The 18,210-nt window shown below is 46.8% G+C and overlaps 6 protein-coding genes across 6 annotated transcripts; 2 read left to right on the forward strand and 4 right to left on the reverse strand.

Annotated features, from left to right (window-relative positions):
- Nucleotides 1-3,786: 3,786 nt before the first annotated feature.
- Nucleotides 3,787-6,071, reverse strand: F4813DRAFT_238359 (MFS general substrate transporter). Its single transcript, XM_049239987.1, has 5 exons — nucleotides 5,719-6,071; nucleotides 5,054-5,664; nucleotides 4,739-4,991; nucleotides 4,549-4,671; nucleotides 3,787-4,492 (listed from the first exon to the last, which is right to left on the reverse strand). The coding sequence occupies exons 1-5, from the start codon at nucleotides 5,925-5,927 to the stop codon at nucleotides 3,925-3,927; spliced, it is 1,764 nt and encodes a 587-aa protein (XP_049095944.1). The 5' UTR covers nucleotides 5,928-6,071; the 3' UTR covers nucleotides 3,787-3,924.
- Nucleotides 6,072-7,385: 1,314 nt separating this feature from the next.
- F4813DRAFT_393132 (DUF89-domain-containing protein) lies at nucleotides 7,386-9,173 on the forward strand (the record flags this gene model as incomplete). The annotated part of the gene is made up of 6 exons (XM_049247376.1): nucleotides 7,386-7,407; nucleotides 7,510-7,580; nucleotides 7,646-7,776; nucleotides 7,842-7,958; nucleotides 8,031-8,886; nucleotides 8,943-9,173. The coding sequence occupies 6 exons, from the start codon at nucleotides 7,386-7,388 to the stop codon at nucleotides 9,171-9,173; spliced, it is 1,428 nt and encodes a 475-aa protein (XP_049095945.1).
- A 421-nt stretch (nucleotides 9,174-9,594) lies between these two features.
- On the reverse strand, nucleotides 9,595-10,926 carry F4813DRAFT_238392 (uncharacterized protein). The gene is made up of 2 exons (XM_049239988.1): nucleotides 10,151-10,926; nucleotides 9,595-10,083 (listed from the first exon to the last, which is right to left on the reverse strand). Exons 1-2 carry the CDS (start codon nucleotides 10,304-10,306, stop codon nucleotides 9,715-9,717), a joined length of 525 nt encoding a protein of 174 aa, XP_049095946.1. The 5' UTR covers nucleotides 10,307-10,926; the 3' UTR covers nucleotides 9,595-9,714.
- A 538-nt stretch (nucleotides 10,927-11,464) lies between these two features.
- On the reverse strand, nucleotides 11,465-13,009 carry F4813DRAFT_372671 (ubiquitin-conjugating enzyme/RWD-like protein). The gene is made up of 3 exons (XM_049244727.1): nucleotides 12,258-13,009; nucleotides 11,900-12,171; nucleotides 11,465-11,837 (listed from the first exon to the last, which is right to left on the reverse strand). The coding sequence occupies exons 1-3, from the start codon at nucleotides 12,519-12,521 to the stop codon at nucleotides 11,663-11,665; spliced, it is 711 nt and encodes a 236-aa protein (XP_049095947.1). The 5' UTR covers nucleotides 12,522-13,009; the 3' UTR covers nucleotides 11,465-11,662.
- Nucleotides 13,010-13,445: 436 nt separating this feature from the next.
- On the forward strand, nucleotides 13,446-15,238 carry F4813DRAFT_393135 (uncharacterized protein; the record flags this gene model as incomplete). The annotated part of the gene is made up of 2 exons (XM_049247377.1): nucleotides 13,446-13,737; nucleotides 13,812-15,238. The coding sequence occupies 2 exons, from the start codon at nucleotides 13,446-13,448 to the stop codon at nucleotides 15,236-15,238; spliced, it is 1,719 nt and encodes a 572-aa protein (XP_049095948.1).
- A 423-nt stretch (nucleotides 15,239-15,661) lies between these two features.
- Nucleotides 15,662-17,815, reverse strand: F4813DRAFT_399519 (MFS general substrate transporter; the record flags this gene model as incomplete). Its single annotated transcript, XM_049248184.1, has 7 exons — nucleotides 17,663-17,815; nucleotides 17,571-17,596; nucleotides 17,414-17,513; nucleotides 17,072-17,355; nucleotides 16,668-16,996; nucleotides 16,275-16,575; nucleotides 15,662-16,199 (listed from the first exon to the last, which is right to left on the reverse strand). Exons 1-7 carry the CDS (start codon nucleotides 17,804-17,806, stop codon nucleotides 15,662-15,664), a joined length of 1,722 nt encoding a protein of 573 aa, XP_049095949.1. The 5' UTR covers nucleotides 17,807-17,815.
- Between the last annotated feature and the right edge of the window lie 395 nt (nucleotides 17,816-18,210).

Below are 18,210 nucleotides of genomic sequence, written 5' to 3' on the forward strand. Positions count from 1 at the left end.
ACCACATATCCGTTACATTCTAACGCTCAGGTCCCCCTTTTTTTCTTTTCTTTCCTGTACAGCTCTTGGAGTGTGATGTTATTGCTTTTAAATTACCTTCCCATTCTGTTCTCTGTGGCTCCCGTAACGAAGTATTAATCTTTCATTCAGGTCCGCCACATTTAATCATCGTATCTTACACAGCTTCAATGAAGATATGCCGAAACTAATCCACGAATTGAACTCGCCCTTTTATGCAAAGGTGGCCTCCCCCTATTCGTAGAGCTGAATATCGAGGCCTGATTCCCAAACAGTGAACATTTCCTTCCAAGATTCGCTAATACACATGTTTTCTTTTATTGCTGTAGCTCTCCTCCCTGCTAAGCCTCAGTAGCCGCTTCACATGTTTCACAGCAAATATGCCCACAGCGATACTCCTGTCTATCAATAATCATCACGCAACTACAACGACCTAAGGCAACGTTAGAAACCGCGGAAAGCCTTGATTCTTGATTGGAATTATGATATCGACTTGCCTTGGTCATTCCACTCCTTACCACACCAACAACAGTTCCAATAGCCTCCTCGTTCCTCGAACGGACAGTTTGTCAAAGGGCATGTAGCCTGTGCCCCAAACTGTGGTGGGGGTGGCCAGGGCACGGCATTTCGAATGACCCTGTTACAGGTCCTCCGTTCCTTGCGTGACTGTCGAGATGGCGAGGGGGCATCCGAGCAGTAGAGGGTTCGGGTAACGACGTGCTCGCACCGGAGCGTATAGGCTGTTTCGGTACACATGGTATGATTATGTGGCTTCTTGGAAGGAATCTTCGGATACTAGACAGAAAGAGGAGAATGTAGTAGAACTAGGTCATGTTGTTTACATCAAATCTTGCTTGGTACTTGGGCGGCCGGCACATGCGTGGTTCTTATCTTCTGGGACTACCTGTGCTTCGCCCTAGTTTTTGCGTAGTGTACGATGGAACGTGCCTGATTCTCGTTGTATCTGCTTCTCAGAATATACATGTAGATCGGTCGAGGCTTATTTGCAGACGTCGGCGACCAAATCTAGGGTACCCATCTATTCTATGAGTCTGGAATTATTGAACTAAAACCCACGTGTAAATTGCGATCATTGCTGATAGCGTTGTGTGCTCGCCTACCGTAGTCGAATCACGTCCCGACACTCTGGTCCACGCGGCGGATGATCCAGAGACCTGGGTGAAGCAACCATCCGCGCGGTACCAATATCCAGGGGCGCTTGGGGTACACGCAAGATGATGTACGATCGCTCGGGAAGCCACATTTGTGTGGAAAGATAGATTACTTCTAGAAAAGCAAAAATATTCTTCAAGGGGCTCTACAAGGCGAGCGCAACTATCAAAAGCTGTCATACATAAGATCAAGCTACCACGTGGCGAAGTCGCCGATCTCGTAATGAGAACCCAATAATGCAACCAATATAATCTAGCATAACTTCCCAAATTCGACACGGGTCTCACTCTCCTAGCTCTTAGTATTGAGGAGGCTCGTCTTGGATTTTCTATCCCGACTTCTCAATAAGAAGGGGGGGGGGGGGAAGGAATCAAAGAGATCTCCGTAAGTGATGGAGGGGATACCGCAAGAAGGTTATACCAAGCAAAACGACAGGCTCTCTGTCCGAGTCATCAAACCCCCCTTTGAACGCATACCCTCTATCCATGATCTGGACGGCAGTTCTGACATATGGAATGATAGCAAAGAGCATCTGGGATCTTCTTCATTGGGCGGATGCACCATCTAAGAGTATTTCCTCCGCGATTACACTGGCAGCAAATCCAATACCCACCGACATCCTCCAGCCTGCAGCTGCCACTGCTGCATTTTTGCGAGATGAGACAACCTCCAGTAGCGCAAGGGTTATTGTAGTCCAGACCCTCAATGGAGCTGTACTCTGGGGCGTAAGCGAGTGCCTCGCATGGTTGTTGAACCCACCGCTCGCTATTTTCGACATTGCTAGCGCCAACAGAACTCGGGGGGCTCAAACTCAAGGTAACGGGTGCCGAATTTGGACAGAAAGAGTAATGTACCGCGTACTCGATGTCCCGGGTGCAAGGGGCCAAGTGGTGATAGTGGAGGTAATGATATGTACACATATTTTCTTCCTGGAGTACTTAACGTCAATCTCAGCTCAGATCAACGTACAGATATCTTAGACCACGAGTAAAGACCGGGTTAAAAAAAAAGGCTCCCTTTAGGACCAATTCTCGGTCCTTTGGCGATTGAAACTATTGCATGACACAAAATGCGATTTGGATACTGGGACGCTCTGGGCCAGTCTTTGAGGCTCTTAGCGTCGAAATAAGATGTTAAGAATTATAAAATCATGATATGGATTAACAGGAGGCTTTATGATACACAAAGACGACGGCTTGCCTCAGTGGCTTGCCCTGCGTAGATCTCTTAACAATGAGGAATAAGGAGAATATGATAAGCGTAATGAAGGGGTTGGGTAGCTAGGACCTCATCATGGCCATCAAGGAGGTTTTATAAGACTGTATGGCTTTAAGTTGATATCTGGGTACTTGACCTGGCTTCTTGTAGGTTGGATTGCTCTCGAAGGCTGACCTGTTCGTGTACCCATTTCGGCCTCAGACGAGGAAACTCTCAGACTTCCCATATAGTAGCCAAGGCCGATATCATCCCATACGATGATATTCACATGATACATTCTTAAAACTCCCACGCTATCTGAAAAACTGTCAACCATTGTCCAACACACTGTTTCTGGCAGCAGCATAATATACACACGGGGTAGTTTCTCATGGGTGCTCGCAATAAGGAGTAGCTACTATTATAGACATGAAGCCCGAGACAAACGTAAGACATTCATAGATTGTGATCCGGAAGCGTCTACGAAATGAAGATAAAAATAAATTTCTTTAGATATCGGCTACCATGTCTCCGATCTCGAACTTATTGGACCATCTAACAAGGTATTGTTGATAAATAAATCAGCGAGACGACATTGCGAGAAATATGTTCTGAATCGCTCCGGTAAAAGCTTCAACCTTAGGCGAAGAATTTAAAAGAACATGCCTTGGGTAGGTAGGTAGATTTACCAAGATGGGAGGTCCATCTCATAAGATCCAAGGAAGTAGGAAAGTAGTTATTTATGTAATACTTACTGTCTTGCTTCACTAGCTGAGTCATAAATGATTAGTGGTACTGGAATCTTTGTAGCCACCGAGCATTCCGTATTCCGAATTGTATGTGTTGCTATAACCTGAAGATAAGTGATATAGTGGCCCCTTGCGACCAACTTAAGCTATATTCAAGTGAACACATTAACGTGAAACACCGCAGTATCTCGCCGTGATCATGGAATGGTTACACGTTGTTATCTACCACTGACATGTCCTGGAAACGCCATGTATGATAGATATTGCGTTTTATATTGAGTTCTATCATACAATGCTTGAAGCCGCGAGCCATGTTACGACCGCGTGACCCTATTTCAGTTATATAGCACGACAATTCAGTGACAGAGTTTATGGCCTCGTCTGGTCACGGAACTGGCGTGGTTTTGGATAGATTTTCTGTCGTGAATGCTTCCTTTTCTAGTCCTGTATTAGGTAGTTATATACAGGGAACAAATACTAGTCTAACAACTGGCAAATTACAAACCACGTAGGGGTCTTCCATGATCATGTTATAGATTTAGCCATAACAGATGCTGCATTTTAACCATTAGCCCCGTCCTTGTCTTGATGCCGAATCTCAGTCGGTATCAGGGGCAGACCGTAGGTACCTATTGTATACCTAATGTATATGACAACGGGTCTATGCCTCTACCTAATCTTTGCATCCCCAGTCCCCATGTTAATTATACAATGCCGAAAATAGGCGTCGCGTGTAGCAAAGACTTGTAAAATGTAGACCATGATGTCGCGTCTATAGATTCAAGCCTTAGAACACATTCCCCTTGGATCGCTTCTCAACCGCTTCAAGCTTCTTAACATTAATGTTCCTCCAGACAATAACACAGATGATTGTCAGAGGGATAAGTGCAGAGCCGACGATGACCATCTTCCTCATCACATCGCCATATGCTTCAATGACGGCGTCTCGAATTGGTGTACCGATTGGATACTCCATTTGCTTAGTGATATCTCCGTAAATCTCAGCAGTCATATTCTTGCTATCCTCGGGGAGGAATTCGTATAGCTTGACTGGAAGAATATTCGTCCAAAGGCCACCCGCCACAGCGTAACCAACAGAAGAGCCAACGGAGCCAAATAGACCGTAAATAGCAAGGGCAACAGCAACATCTTGGTGCCTAACGGATGCCATGGCAATAAGCTGAGACATCTGATTAATTACTCCCGCGCCGAAGCCGACAAGTACTTGGCACATGGCGAGATAGCCGACCTGAGCGCCAGGAACTCTGAAATATATGATCAGAGCGGTACCTAATAAATATATGGGGATAGCGACCAGAGCAGGATATTTGACGTGACCGGTGTAGCGAATATATCTGAAGATGATGCCATTAGCAGGCTTCTTGTCAACTGGGGGCTCTGGCGCTCTTACAAGGCGATGAATGGGCCAGTGAAGTAGGAAGTAAGAGAGTAAGCATTGAGCACGTAATTCGCGATGCTGATACTGAGGCCTTGGACGACCTGGAGGTAAGAGCTGTAATAAGCATCCCATATACTGCACTAAGCGTTAGCATCGAGTTGATCGAGTTAGTTAATCGGACAAGAATAAAGAGGAAACTAACAAAGTGGTCAAAAAAACCATGAAATACGACAGTACAGCACCCAAGAAGGTTCTGTCCTTTAGAAAATCAAAAGGGAAGAACTTGACACGAGCGAAAAATCTCTCCCAAACCGCGAATGTGGCGAGACTGACCACTCCCATCACAATCATGACAATCACGCTTGCACTCTGCCACGAGTGTGAGGCCGAGCTCACAAGACTAAATGGGAGGAGGATGAGTGTGAATCCTGCTGAAACTAGAATTGCGCCCATAACTGTATAAGACACAGTCAGTTAATAGTGAACATATTTCTTCCTAAATCCCTATGTGACTTACCATCAAACTCGATGACATAATGTATAGTAGATTGTATCGGCGTGCGACCTGATTTCGGACGCAGCAGGCCTAACTTCTTTGCTTTCCGTTCGTGATAGTAAAGGATAGCAACCACTGGTAGAGATACCACGAGTAAGATAATGGTGAAGGCACCGAATGCCCATCTGAAGTTGACCTCGGTGTAGAATAGCTCGGCAATTCGAGGGCCAGCAAAAGTAGTCGCAAGGTTAGGAGTCGAGTTGAGCGCGAAGATAAACATTCGGTTCTTTAATGTAGTAATGTCGGCCACGAAGACATCGATAACAAAACCAAGAGCTACGCTGCCGACCCAGGCGAAAACCTGGGCTGCGGCATATGTCTCAACATTCTGGCAGGTTGCCTTCATGATCATGCCGACAGTGATTAGAAGTAATGACCCGACAAAACCCTCCATACGTCCCCTAATATCGATAAGTTTGCCGAGGCTAAGTGTGACGACGCCGCCAATCACTCTGGCAGCGATGTTGATGACCGCTAGTAGGCCGTGCCTGGAGAAGGAGGACGTGACATATGGAGATAGGGAACTATCGATAGATGAGAGCAGCGCGGACACGAAGGACACAAGCCAAAGGCTATAATTGTTAGAGGTCAATTATACGGGTTTTGTGTAAACATTAATAGCTTACAGGGCGAAAGTAGACCATAAAGATTTGCCCGACCAGACGGTAGTGATAGCTTCGACCCGTTTGACACCATCTTGTACATGCGCAGAGTCGTTGTCTGACTCGGTCTTGGAGCCTTCGGGTACCTCAGTCGCAGGTTGGACCGGAAAAGGGACTTTCTCGATATCGTGACCGGTAGAGACATGCGCCTCAGCAGGAGAGACGGTTGACATTGTAAGCCTTGCTGTTGTAAATCGTAATCGTGCGTACCTATCTATCTTCCTATCCAAATCATAGGCGTAGGGAGAAGGGGGTTTAGATTAAGAGGAGAGGCTGGCCAGTGGCATTTATCAAGTACGTAGTTAGGGATTAATACAAACTACGATTATACAGATCTTGTAACACGGTATAATTTTACCCCTACTTGCCTCGGGTTTAGAATCCCTACTTACGTAGATCTCAGCTGGAAGACCAACACATGATGTTAGGCTTTACAAGTAGCCCTGTTACCCTGTTGCCCTGTTAGCGATGGCTGGCAGCCGAGGAACGGATCCGAACGACAACATTGTCGAAGACGCTTCCCCCCAAAAAGCAATAAAGCCGGCGGACAAATAAATATCTTGGCACCTTCCGAGATCTTCCTACTTGTCTGCTTGTCCCCAACAATGGAGAACTGCAAATTTTATCAGATGATCTGATAAGATGATGGAGTGGGGGTCTTCCCGTGGTCTTTGTGTGAGGCTAGTAGGAGAATCCTTGCTACATGCGAGAGCAAGCGGCGTCTTAACTGTCTGTGACCTATCACAGTTAACATCTGGTCTGTGCCTTGCTTCGTATATACTACGTAGTATTATCTACCCGCCGCTCCACGTTGCTTCGACGCCGTAGCCACGCCGGATGGGACTCGGTCTTACAGTAGTATTTACACCTTTACTTACAGTTTACACTCTATTTTCCTGGATTGTGTTAGTACCTATCTTGGCATTAGTCATAATTGGCATTGAATATCAAATATCAAGTTTGCTTCGTTTGATATTTATACGAGGGAGTCCTTGCCGAAATTTGAGCGAGTATTATGCCTTTGAACAGTGAGGGATGCAGTCGAGGGGTTTACCTATTCATTGTAATACTTAGACTGATCGAATAGGCTTTTAAAACCATGGAACCGGAGGGTTTTGGAAGCATTTACGCCTATTAAATATTTATACTTGGTCATTCTGCATTGAGATTTGTGTATGTTCTCACACTTATAAGACGGTATCGCGGCGAGAAGAAGTAGGTTAACGCCCGTGGGAGACGTGTTTTATTATGGATGAATTAAACGAACCTTTAAGTTATATCTTTACTATTAAAAAGATATTAGTAAATCACCTCATTTGGAAGTGCTGACTATTTTTACCGATCCGTCTTTTATATTAGAAGGGAACATATTAGAAGGGAACATATCAGAAGGGAACATTACCTCAGCCTTATGCCGAGCAAATACTTATGTAAATACCTACTAAGGTACTTGCCTATGAATACATACATGTAGGTACCTACCTACCTATGTACCTAGGTACCCCCGCCAGGATGCCCCTCCAAGATGCCCCGCCATTGACTTTAACTCTATGCTGCGTGTTATAAGTGACATAATGCTCAATATTTCTGAGGCGCGCTCAAGATACCTATCAACTTATTCCATTTTCAAAATGGAGTTTGACACCAAGACTCGTAAGCATATCCATCCATTCCTTTCTCTTGTACGCTCCTCCTATATTATACAATACTCTATTATACAATACTCTATAACTAACCTTCTCCATCCTCCATCAGCTCCATATTTAACGAGCGACAAGTCCTCTTTCGCCTACATATCCGCTCGAGATCGATGGCCTGTTATAATAGTCAGTTTATAAAAACAGGAACATATTTGCTATCGGCGATACTTGACTAATTTCACGCTGTTCAGACTCAAGCTATTGACGATTTGTATCGTTCGGTATCTGAGTGTGAAGAATCCGAAAAGCAGAACGAGGGCAAGAAAATCATAGAAGAGCTTGCGCGCCTCAAATACGAACTCCAACACGACCGACAGCTCACGTACGTTCCAACGCGCGCAAGCGTACCAATTAATCAAGAAGAAATCATGTTAACTCGCGACTTAGACCGATAAGAGATGATGGCGCTGCCGATGTAGCCATATATAACCGTGAGTTGGAGCAGTTAGGGACACCTAGCTGGTTCAACATCCCTTGGCTATTCTCCGAATGCTATCTTTATAGGTACTAGAACGTATAATGATTATGCTTATGCCCCTAGAGACTCGTGGCAGACGACGCTGACGGGAAACATAGACGTCTTAACACGTCCTTCAGCCTTTCTAAGCACTGGAAGACCTATGATGTATTCTACCGACAGAAGATTAAGACCTTCCGATCGTCTCGGCCCGCTGTTCTCGAGCTTGCCGCTCGGTACAAGGACTTGGTAACGCAGATAAGACATGACGGGAACTCGACTAGCGCTGAGCACGACGAGGCCGAAAAGATTCTGTTCTTTGAGATGTGCGAGATCTGCTTATGGGGTAACGCCACGGATTTATCTCTCCTGACAAGTCTCACTTACGAGGATATCCAGAAGCTACAAGGATCTGAGGCTAGAAAGGCTTCTGAGAAGAACATCCTCATCAACGACTTAGGTGCGACGTATGATATGTTGAAAAAGGCCAAGTCCGAAGGAAAAAAGGAGCGCCGCGTAGACATTGTGCTAGATAACGCCGGGTTTGAACTATACGTCGATCTTATCCTCGCTGGCTTCCTGTTGTCGTCGGGACTAGCTACGCTCGTTGTCCTTCATCCAAAGTCAATTCCCTGGTTTGTATCGGACGTTTTACCAGCAGACTTTGCTGCTCTCCTTAATGCGCTGGTAAACCCCAAGCAATTCTACGAAACCCCATCCGACGACGATAAGCTGCAGGATAGAACACCTCCTGCCCTCTCCAACAAAGATATTACGGACCTTGGTTTCCTCTTCCAGGAATGGTCTCAAATGTACGCCGAGGGGCAGCTTATTCTTAGGCCAAACCGCTTCTGGACTTACCCGGGTAGTTATTGGAGACTACCGTCGGTCGAGAAGAGTCTACACGAAGATTTGAAGAGCAGCGAGTTGGTTATATTCAAGGGCGACTTGAACTACCGCAAGCTAACTGGCGATGTAAGTATACCTGCTCCTTTGCTAATTAACCACTTAGGCGTACTGATTTAACATAGGCCACGTGGGATCCGTCAACCCCTTTCACTAAAGCTATTGGACCTCTCGGTCCCGGCTCGGGGGTTAATGTACTTGCTCTCCGAACGTGCAAAGCTGATGTCGTCGTCGGGCTCAAGCCCGGGCAGGACGAAGAACTCCGGACTACGGAGGGCGGCGGTGGAGATAGCGGTGCCAGGAAATGGGCGTGGAGTGGTAAGTGGGCTGTTGTGTCTTTTTCGGAAGGGAAATAAATATCCAATGGTTATGTCAAGGGTGTAGATCAACTTTAGACTTGATAGATTACGTCTTCGCTGGTCTTGGTTAAGTTGCTAGGATTCCGTCGTCGTAAAATATGTATAATGCCTTCAACCTTTAAGATAAGTAGCAAGATGCTTGGATAATAAAGTGATATCTGGTACATTGCTGTGGGCCACGAACGATATATCCGGGACAAGGGAGCCGCGTTCGCTGACAAGATCAAGTTAGGCCGTAATGTATACCAATAATATCGTATTTCAATACCGATGGTTACGTGTGCTAGAAACAGGTCCATCTCAACAATCCTTGACTGGTCGTCAGCCGCCTCCTTTGCATATTACCACGGGTATCTGTACCAAAACCAAACGCCAACGCAAACACACATAACAATGATCTATCAATCGTCGTTGACACAAGGTGTAGTCGGCCCATGCAATTCTAGACCCAAAATCTGAGTTTCAGCAGTGCCACGGTGCCCTGGTGTATCATAAACCAGCCAACCTCCATTGCCATCCATATAACCTCGCCGGCAATCTATTCCTTGACCTCGACCACCTCGGCCTTGATGTCCAAGTCGGCGCCAGTATCGTTCTTCCGATCGAAGATGATCCTTTTCTCGCAGCTGTCGCGTGCCACTATTCTGCCGTGTCCATCAACGCTGAACGGTAGCCTATTGTAGGCCCAACGGCCAGCGAAGAAGGTGGCGGCCGCCCATGCCCATAGTAATAGAGCGATGGTGAAGGTGAGGCAGAGAGTCGGCACAAGAAAAAGTGTGGCAACACCGATCCAAAAGAGCGAGAACAGGACGGCGGAGATCAAAGAGACAGCGATAGTTGTCGCGGCAAAGCCTGCAAAGAGGAGCAGAGGAGCGAGGCAGAGGGCAAATTGAAAGGCGACAAAAGACTAAGGGGTGGTATGAGAAGGTCAATGGAATTATTTATAAGTTAATAGGTGCTTGGATGAAGCTTACAAATAGAATAGGCTTCTCGGTTGATAAGTTGTAAATCCAGTCGTAGGCCTTCTGTCGTGTAGGCGGGCTCACGACTCGGTCGACATGACGTTGGCCGTAGGCGAGCAAATCGCTGGCCCTGGCCTTAGCGCTCGAGGAGACGTCGTCGACTGCCATTGCGGAGGAGCTGTGGGCAATACAGAGTGGATAATAAATAGTTCTTGGTTACGAAGGGCGATGGCTAGAAGATTACACGAATTGGATAGCTTGGAGGATTTGGATTGGATTGGAAGATAGAAGATGGGAGATGGAAGATGGAAGATGGAAAGTAAGAGACTTTGCAATGGTGAGCTTAGGGGGTTGGAAAGTTAACGATGGGTTTGATATTTGATAGTTGGGATAACTTGTCTAATAGAGATAACTTATTGCGACTGCGTCTTTGGGAACATAGCATACAAGACAAGATAAGGAGGAGAAAATAAGACGGAGGTAGAGAAGAGACCAAGGGAACCAAGGGCCAGGAGATATTAAGACTAAGCCATAAGATGATGGGAAGCACCTGCCAGGGAGATATGTAGATGTACCTAGGTTAAGGGAAATGTTTAAATTTTCGAGTGCTAAGTATTATTATACCCAAGTCGCGCTTACCTTGGACCTTACAATTCAACATACGTGATGGCGCGTTGAAGTACGCAAATGTGACAATGTAGAAGTAACTAATGGTGGTTAATAGTGAAGTAAGAGTCTACCTAAAGGTAAAGAATGACGTTGTATACCTAACCTAGGTAGGTAGGTACCTATGATTACATAGTATTTCTAAGGTTAGGTAGCACTGGTTAGCTAAAAGTAGCAGGAAACTTTAGCTCGGAAGCTCGGATCGTAGGCGGATCGTACCCACTAACACTTCTAGAATTACTTAAGATGGGACCTTGACCGCACAGCCCGCCATCTTGGTTGCGCCTTGCGGGCCGTTCCTCGGCATCCAAGTCACCTTCATATTCTATGCTTCATATTCTATGACTTCCGCCAAAGTGTCAAGCTCCTAGTAGTTGTTGTCTTTGTCCTTACCGGAAATAATAGAAGAAATTACATAACTTAAGTATGTACCTAACCTAAGGAATGACGAGCACCAAGAGCTACATCTCTTAGGTACATAGCGATTTAGATTATAAGGTAAAAATTATTAGACATAACATACCAGAGACAAGGCGAATATAACTAAAACATGCAAAAACAACCTTGAGGCATAGCTAAAGGAGTAATTCAATTCATGTAATTTGTTTCATGCAAGCGTAGCGCACCCTAACCGAGAACCCCTTCCCCCCCCCCCCCCCCCCGACGCCTAATTCCATATGCAAGTCTGTGAAGACATTTCTGACTACTGAGTACACCTAATTTAACCCTATTCTGTTGCTAATATTCGAGGATCCCATGCGGGTTAACATAAGAGGTCTCGAATAGAAAGATGAGCCAGTATATGATAACAGTAAAGCGAGATTTGGCCATGCGTATCGTCGAACCGTCTTGTTGCACTTAAGGTTCTCCTAACAATCGAGCTGTGATATCACCCATGTACGCTTCCTCCAGCTCATAATCTTGACCGTCAAGTCTGTCGATACCAACAAATTGGAAAGCCTCCACAACCCGCTCGATATCAAAACCCATGCTGACGAATCTATCAATGAGATCTTTGTTGTAGCCCTGGTATCTACATGGCCGATTAGCTAACTAGTTGTCACAATGGCTATCATATATTTATTAGGATCGTACCTGCTGTCATCGACCTGCTGCGGCGCGATGGTGGTTCGCGGCTGGACGTATTGGTATTTGGGATTTGGAGGGGCACGAGCGTGGCGTACAGCCCAGTCATGCGCCTTATTGTTGAAAGCTTCTCTGTCGTTTATCATCATCTTGGCTACTTCGGCGTCTTGCGGGTCCTTGGGTTCGGGGCTTTCGAAGAGGCCCTGCAAGGAGAGAAGGGTGGACTTTATAGTGAGGACGGGAGACCAGGCGGAGCTTATAGTGTCTAAACAGATGGCACCCTGAGCGTTCAATCTATTAGCAAAACTAGCCCCTTTGGTAGGCACGGGGAGCACCATAACACATCTAAATGTCCAAGAAAACCTACGGTTTGACTGCTAATATTTGGATGCCAGACTTTGGTGTCGAACTTCATAATAGGAGGGCGAAAGGGATATTCGTTGGGGATTTTGACGTCCACGATGAACCTCCCACCCTCGTAAGGAGTGCCTGGAGGACCAGGTATCCGAGCCTTGAGGTGCGTAAAGTCATCGTCACCGTCGGCAGGCATAGCAGTGATACCGGATAAATCAGCATCGGCCTTTATGTCGGAGAGCTCTTTAGCTACCCTGCGCATCCTGCTCGTTGCCATGTTTGTCTAGTCTCTGGTGTCGCTGAATTGAGGGTATTAAATAGAAAATAAAAGGAAAATAAAAGGAATCGCGCTCCAGCAACTATCGGCTAAGAATATGATATGGTAAACTTGTCGCCAAAGCAGCCAAGAGGCTGATGGAGATACGGACGAAAGGGTTATGGAAAGAAGAATGATGAGGAATAGGCTAGAAGCAAGCCAAGAGAACGCTTTGCTCTATTTACTACCTAACCTAGGTAGTTATTGAAAACCAAATACCAAATATAAGGACTTAGTTATTGGATATAAGACAGTGCAGGCTGCAAGCGAAATAAAAAGGTTGCAGAACCTGACTGTCCTGACTGTGACAGCTCAGAACGCATGGGACTGTCAATATTCATGGAAGAGTTGAAAATGGGAAGGAATAAGTTGGAGACAAAACTGATAAGTTACGACGAGTTACGGCGAGTTACGAAGAGGAGTTGCAAGGTACATGTATGCAGAACCCCGCGACCCCCCGGCCGCAACTGCTTTTCGCCTAGGTAACCTTTGAGGTCATACATGTATAACCTAGTCATGTACTTGATATCTAAATTATGCATATATTAGGTATTTCTGCCCGTATGTACTGCCAGACCAGGCGCATGGCGGGGTTACACATGCATCCCTTAGGTACCTATGTACTTCGTATATTCCGGTCCCAGAGTTATTGCATTCAATCTCATTGGACAAATTATAATTTCAGATTTCTAACCCCACCATCTATACTTTTCGCTATTACTAGGTAGGTAACCTAGTCTCTTACGTATTTGCATTGCATCTTTCTTTCTACTTAATAAATATACAAGATAAATATTTTTACCCTATTTTATTCTACCTACCTTCTCAATATACTGACAGCAGCTTATATACCTAGGTACGGAATCGTCATATGCGAGTTCCAACATGGCGACGACCACGATAACAGCAACTGTCCGGAAAAAGGATACCAACCTCCCACCAGAGAACGAGCGATTCTTGCGCTGCTGCGCCGATATTGCCAACGCCCTTATCGAAGACCACGAAGCCACCAAAGATCCCAAGAATCCTAAGCGAGATATCAACCTCAACAGCTTGCGCTCCAAATTCTCTAGAAAACACAAAATCGCCAGCATGCCCCCGCTCACTGCCATCATCGCCGCCGTCCCCGAACACTACAAGAAATATATCCTGCCAAAACTGATCGCAAAGCCTATTCGTATGCCGCTATTATATAAGACATTTAAGAAATGCTATTTCCATTCCTACTAACTGATACTAACTGATGTCTAGGCACTTCCTCCGGAATCGCCGTTGTCGCTGTTATGTGTAAGCCGCACAGATGCCCTCACATCGCCTACACGGGCAATATTTGCGTCTACTGCCCAGGTGGACCCGACTCCGACTTCGAATATAGTACCCAGTCCTATACGGGATACGAACCTACGTCCATGCGCGCTATTCGCGCCCGATACGACCCTTTCGAACAAGCTCGTGGCCGTGTTGACCAGCTCAAGTCTCTCGGGCACTCGGTTGACAAGGTCGAATATATTATCATGGGTGGTACATTCATGTCATTGCCCGTGCCGTACCGAGAAGAGTTCATTTCGCAGTTGCATAATGCTCTGAGCGGTTATCAAACGACAAACGTAGACGAGGCGGTTGAGGCTGGTGAGATGAGCAATGTCAAATGCGTCGGCATTACCATCGAGACTCGACCGGACTACTGTTTGCAGCCACACCTAACGGATATGCTCCGCTACGGATGTACGCGCCTAGAGGTCGGGGTTCAATCGTTGTATGAGGATGTCGCGCGAGATACCAACAGAGGGCACACCGTGGCAGCGGTCGCGGAAACGTTCTGTCTTGCTAAAGACGCCGGGTTTAAAGTTGTCTCGCATATGATGCCCGACTTACCGAATGTGGGCATGGAGCGCGATCTAGATCAATTTCGAGAGTATTTCGAGAATCCAGCGTTCCGGACCGATGGCTTAAAGATCTATCCAACGCTCGTTATTCGTGGCACGGGGCTTTACGAGTTATGGCGCACAGGCCGTTACCAGAATTATACCCCTAACGATTTAATCGACATTGTTGCTAGGATCCTAGCACTGGTGCCGCCGTGGACTAGAATTTATCGGGTTCAGAGGGACATTCCAATGCCGCTGGTCACTTCGGGTGTTGAAAATGGAAATCTCCGGGAATTGGCGCTTGCTCGGATGAAGGATTTCGGTACAACGTGTCGTGATGTAAGAACCCGCGAGGTCGGCATTAACGAAGTCAAACACAAGATTCGGCCGAATCAGATCGAACTCATTCGTCGGGATTATACAGCCAATGGTGGGTGGGAGACCTTCCTAGCCTATGAAGACCCCAAGCAGGATATCTTGGTCGCATTGCTTCGTTTGCGCAAATGCACCGAAAAGTACACCTACCGTGATGAATTAACTGGCCAGCAAACCAGTCTGGTCAGGGAGCTTCATGTCTACGGAACTGCCGTTCCAGTACACGCTAGAGATCCCAAAAAGTTCCAACATCAAGGCTTCGGTACCCTCCTGATGGAAGAGGCGGAACGCATCGCGCGTGATGAACACGGAAGCGATAAGATCAGCGTTATCAGTGGTGTCGGGGTGAGAAGCTATTATAGAAAGCTTGGGTATTGGTTGGACGGGCCCTACATGAGTAAATGGCTTGATGGTCGTCCGCAAAAGCCGTCTTGAACATAAGCGCGGAACGAATATACCAACACGCTATCTGCAGGGCCCTGGGAACAAGAGTACGGAACAGGGGGTTCCAAGAAGCTCATAAATTACTTGCCACACGGCCCCTAGCATCTGCCTAACGTACAACCATCAAGAGTCGGAGTCACCTCGTCTCAGCCTTTCTACTCGCAGATTTGCCAAGTGTTCATCAAGATACTAAGTCACCAGAAGCCATATGAGAGAACCCATACCAAACCTTCCAGCATGCAGCACTTGAAGCTATATTTTAGAAGAATCCCACGACGCAATACTAGCTAACTAAGCAAAGAATCTAAAGCCGAGTCTTTGTTCTGATTATGACTTGAGACAGTTACCATCTCCACACTTTAATCTTTCGTGTTAAAACTTCCCGCCCGTTATTGGGGGTATACGAGCCAACCTTCATGTTCCAACATGCTCTACGGTAGCCTCGACCTCTTCCGTCATCAAATCCTTTACGCCTTTCAACAAAGCCACAGCCACGATAGCTAGCACAACAAATGGAATCACGCTAGCCCACGCCAGTCGATAAGCATGAGCGTATTGCCACCGGCTGGCCTCAACGGCTGCAGCCCAGACCGCAGGTGTTGCCGTGTCGACTTCTAACCCTATCTGCCCGGCGGCCAGCGCTTCCAGCAAAGCTGGCACGCTGTCTGTAGCAAGACCTGCATCTACAGCTGCGCTTTCAACACCTGCAGCGTAATGGCTAGCAAGCTGGCCATTGATAATGGCGTTTAGAACAGCAGACCCGAAGGCGCCGCCAATAGCGCGTGCAGAAAAAGCGAGACCCGTCGCTGTCGATAAGAAAGCATGCGGTGCCGTGAACTGGATACAGGCTACGAGGAGCGTTAGGGGTCCTGCTTGACCAATGCCAGCAAGCACATTGAAGCCGAGTTGCGCAGAGCTCCACGAAGGCCGGATAGTGGCATAGCAGATAGTTCTATTCCACGTGTGGTTATCAGTCCGCCGTCTTACTACCTTGATAGCTCCAAAACGCGATACGAGTTTAACTTACACGATGAGAAATATTGTAAAAGTAACGAGGAGGGGCGCTTTTAAGTCCTTGAATCTAGTCGCATACCATGTAATAGGCACGGAGGCAAACAAAACAGGGAGCTGGTAGCTGAGTTGTCGGACCGAGATTCGCCAGGCATTATTTTCGAATCCCAAGTTAAGCGCGATCTGAGGTACGACGGAGTTCACGGCGCTGTAAAAGATCCAGCCTTCAACCGCAAAGGCGAAGATCGAGTAGACGAAGTTAGCATTCTTCCGAAAGAAAACGTGGGCAATGAGACCATCGGGTCGTCCTCTCCATTCTAGTATCGTTAGCTAACTCATTATACATTGTCAAGACTCGGTCCCGTCACATGTTATATCGTGAGAGACTAGAGACTAATTGTCTACTCACCGTAAAGAGCAAAGCTAAGTAGCAGCACCAGGCCCAAGCCGACTGGGACCGCGACGTGAGGATTTGACCAAGCGTAGGCTCCTCCGGCCCAATCAAGTCCGAGTAACATGAGAGTTGCGCTGCCGACGAAGAGTACAGATCCAATAGGATCGCAAGCCCATATATAGTCCCGCAGCGACATCTTAGGGTATTCAATATGCTTTGGTGGCCAATAGAGACAGAAGAGCCCTAGTGCGGTAATGCCGTGAAAGGCGGCTTGCATCCAGAATATGTATCTCCATCCGCCAGCATCGACATTAGTTACTGCGCCAGCACCGAGTGAACCGATCCTATCCTCATTTGCTTAGCCTTGAAAGTGACGATATATGGACAGAGGGAGGGCAGCAGGACTAGTGAATACTTACAATCCGCCTACAGCACCTCCGATGAAAGCGAAGCCATTAGCTAGAGGGCGGAATTTCAAAGGCAATATCTCGGAAGGTATCGCCTGTACGACAGATATCGTAGCTAACGTGGTCCCAATGAGAATGCCGCCGCCGACAAGCATGCTCATCGAAGTTGCCTTGGCAGACACAACGGCGCCCACAAATGCAATGAGTGGCGGCACTGTCGCGAGGAATTTCCTATCTAATACATCTGATAAACGGCCAACTATAGGCGATAGTACGGATTGCATGAGAAGGGGACCCTAGAGTCTCTTAATCAGCTATACCACTTATTAGGAGAATGCAGTAGTGGATAGGTACCTGGATGACCCAGCCGGCTATCGAAGCGTCCCCTAGATCGCGGACTATAAACGCAATGACTGAGCCTGCTGCCACTACTACGAATACTTGGGCCATGATGCTGTTCGGTGTGATTAGCGACGGGGTCACAGATGAGCGAATATGCCATCGAACTTACGCAAAACAGGTTATAAACACTACCAGCTACATATCGAAGCAAATTGTCAACACACATAGTTCAGCACAACGCAAAATCAGTATGATTCATACCCATGATCTCCAGCTCAGGTGAATGTTGTTGGCTTCATAGTTTGCCCCTTGATCGATCGGGACTACTTCAAGTTCCTCGTGCATCCCTGACTTCTGATCCTCCAAAGATGCAGCTTGCTTCTCCGCGTCCGCAGGCATGGTCATAGTCGTAAACAAAATACGGTTCCCGAAGGAAAGAAACCAGTGGACTTAAATGAGCAATGATCAATCTTTGACGTTTGAATGTTTCCTGTTTATAAAGTATGTCATAAGAATCACACGAATAGCAGTACTCATTCTTATCCAGGCATCATGATTGATATATGTACCACTGGCACGCTGTAGGCCATTCATGTCCTGCAGGCGTAGGTAATATTAACCCCATTAATCTATTCTACATTTGTAGACGGCCAGGCATTCATGTCCCAAATCTGGACATAGTACACCAACTAACAATAACGATCGTCCAACCATTTTTGGAGGATCAATGCGGAGACCCCAGATTCTACGCGGCAGTTATAATGCTTCATGGACAGCTGGGATACCATGCGGGGTTGCGTCCAGAACTT

The sequence above is a fragment of the Daldinia decipiens genome, assembly GCF_022478715.1.
Source record: "Daldinia decipiens strain CBS 113046 unplaced genomic scaffold F4813scaffold_41, whole genome shotgun sequence".
NCBI lineage: Eukaryota > Fungi > Ascomycota > Sordariomycetes > Xylariales > Hypoxylaceae > Daldinia > Daldinia decipiens.

Bases quoted from the DNA above. Each gene is read 5' to 3' on its own strand.
- F4813DRAFT_238359 (XM_049239987.1), bottom strand. From the start codon at position 5,927: ATGTCAACCGTCTCTCCTGCTGAGGCGCATGTCTCTACCGGTCACGAT. The intron at 4,992-5,053 runs GTAAGTCACATA...TGTCTTATACAG, and splicing joins TTATGTCATCGAGTTTGATG to TTATGGGCGCAATTCTAGTT. The intron at 4,672-4,738 runs GTTAGTTTCCTC...CGCTTAGTGCAG, and splicing joins ATGGTTTTTTTGACCACTTT to TATATGGGATGCTTATTACA.
- F4813DRAFT_238392 (XM_049239988.1), bottom strand. From the start codon at position 10,306: ATGGCAGTCGACGACGTCTCCTCGAGCGCTAAGGCCAGGGCCAGCGAT. The intron at 10,084-10,150 runs GTAAGCTTCATC...ACCACCCCTTAG, and splicing joins CCGAGAAGCCTATTCTATTT to TCTTTTGTCGCCTTTCAATT.
- F4813DRAFT_372671 (XM_049244727.1), bottom strand. From the start codon at position 12,521: ATGGCAACGAGCAGGATGCGCAGGGTAGCTAAAGAGCTCTCCGACATA. The intron at 12,172-12,257 runs GTAGGTTTTCTT...TTGAACGCTCAG, and splicing joins CAAATATTAGCAGTCAAACC to GGTGCCATCTGTTTAGACAC. The intron at 11,838-11,899 runs GTACGATCCTAA...TCGGCCATGTAG, and splicing joins CAGCAGGTCGATGACAGCAG to ATACCAGGGCTACAACAAAG.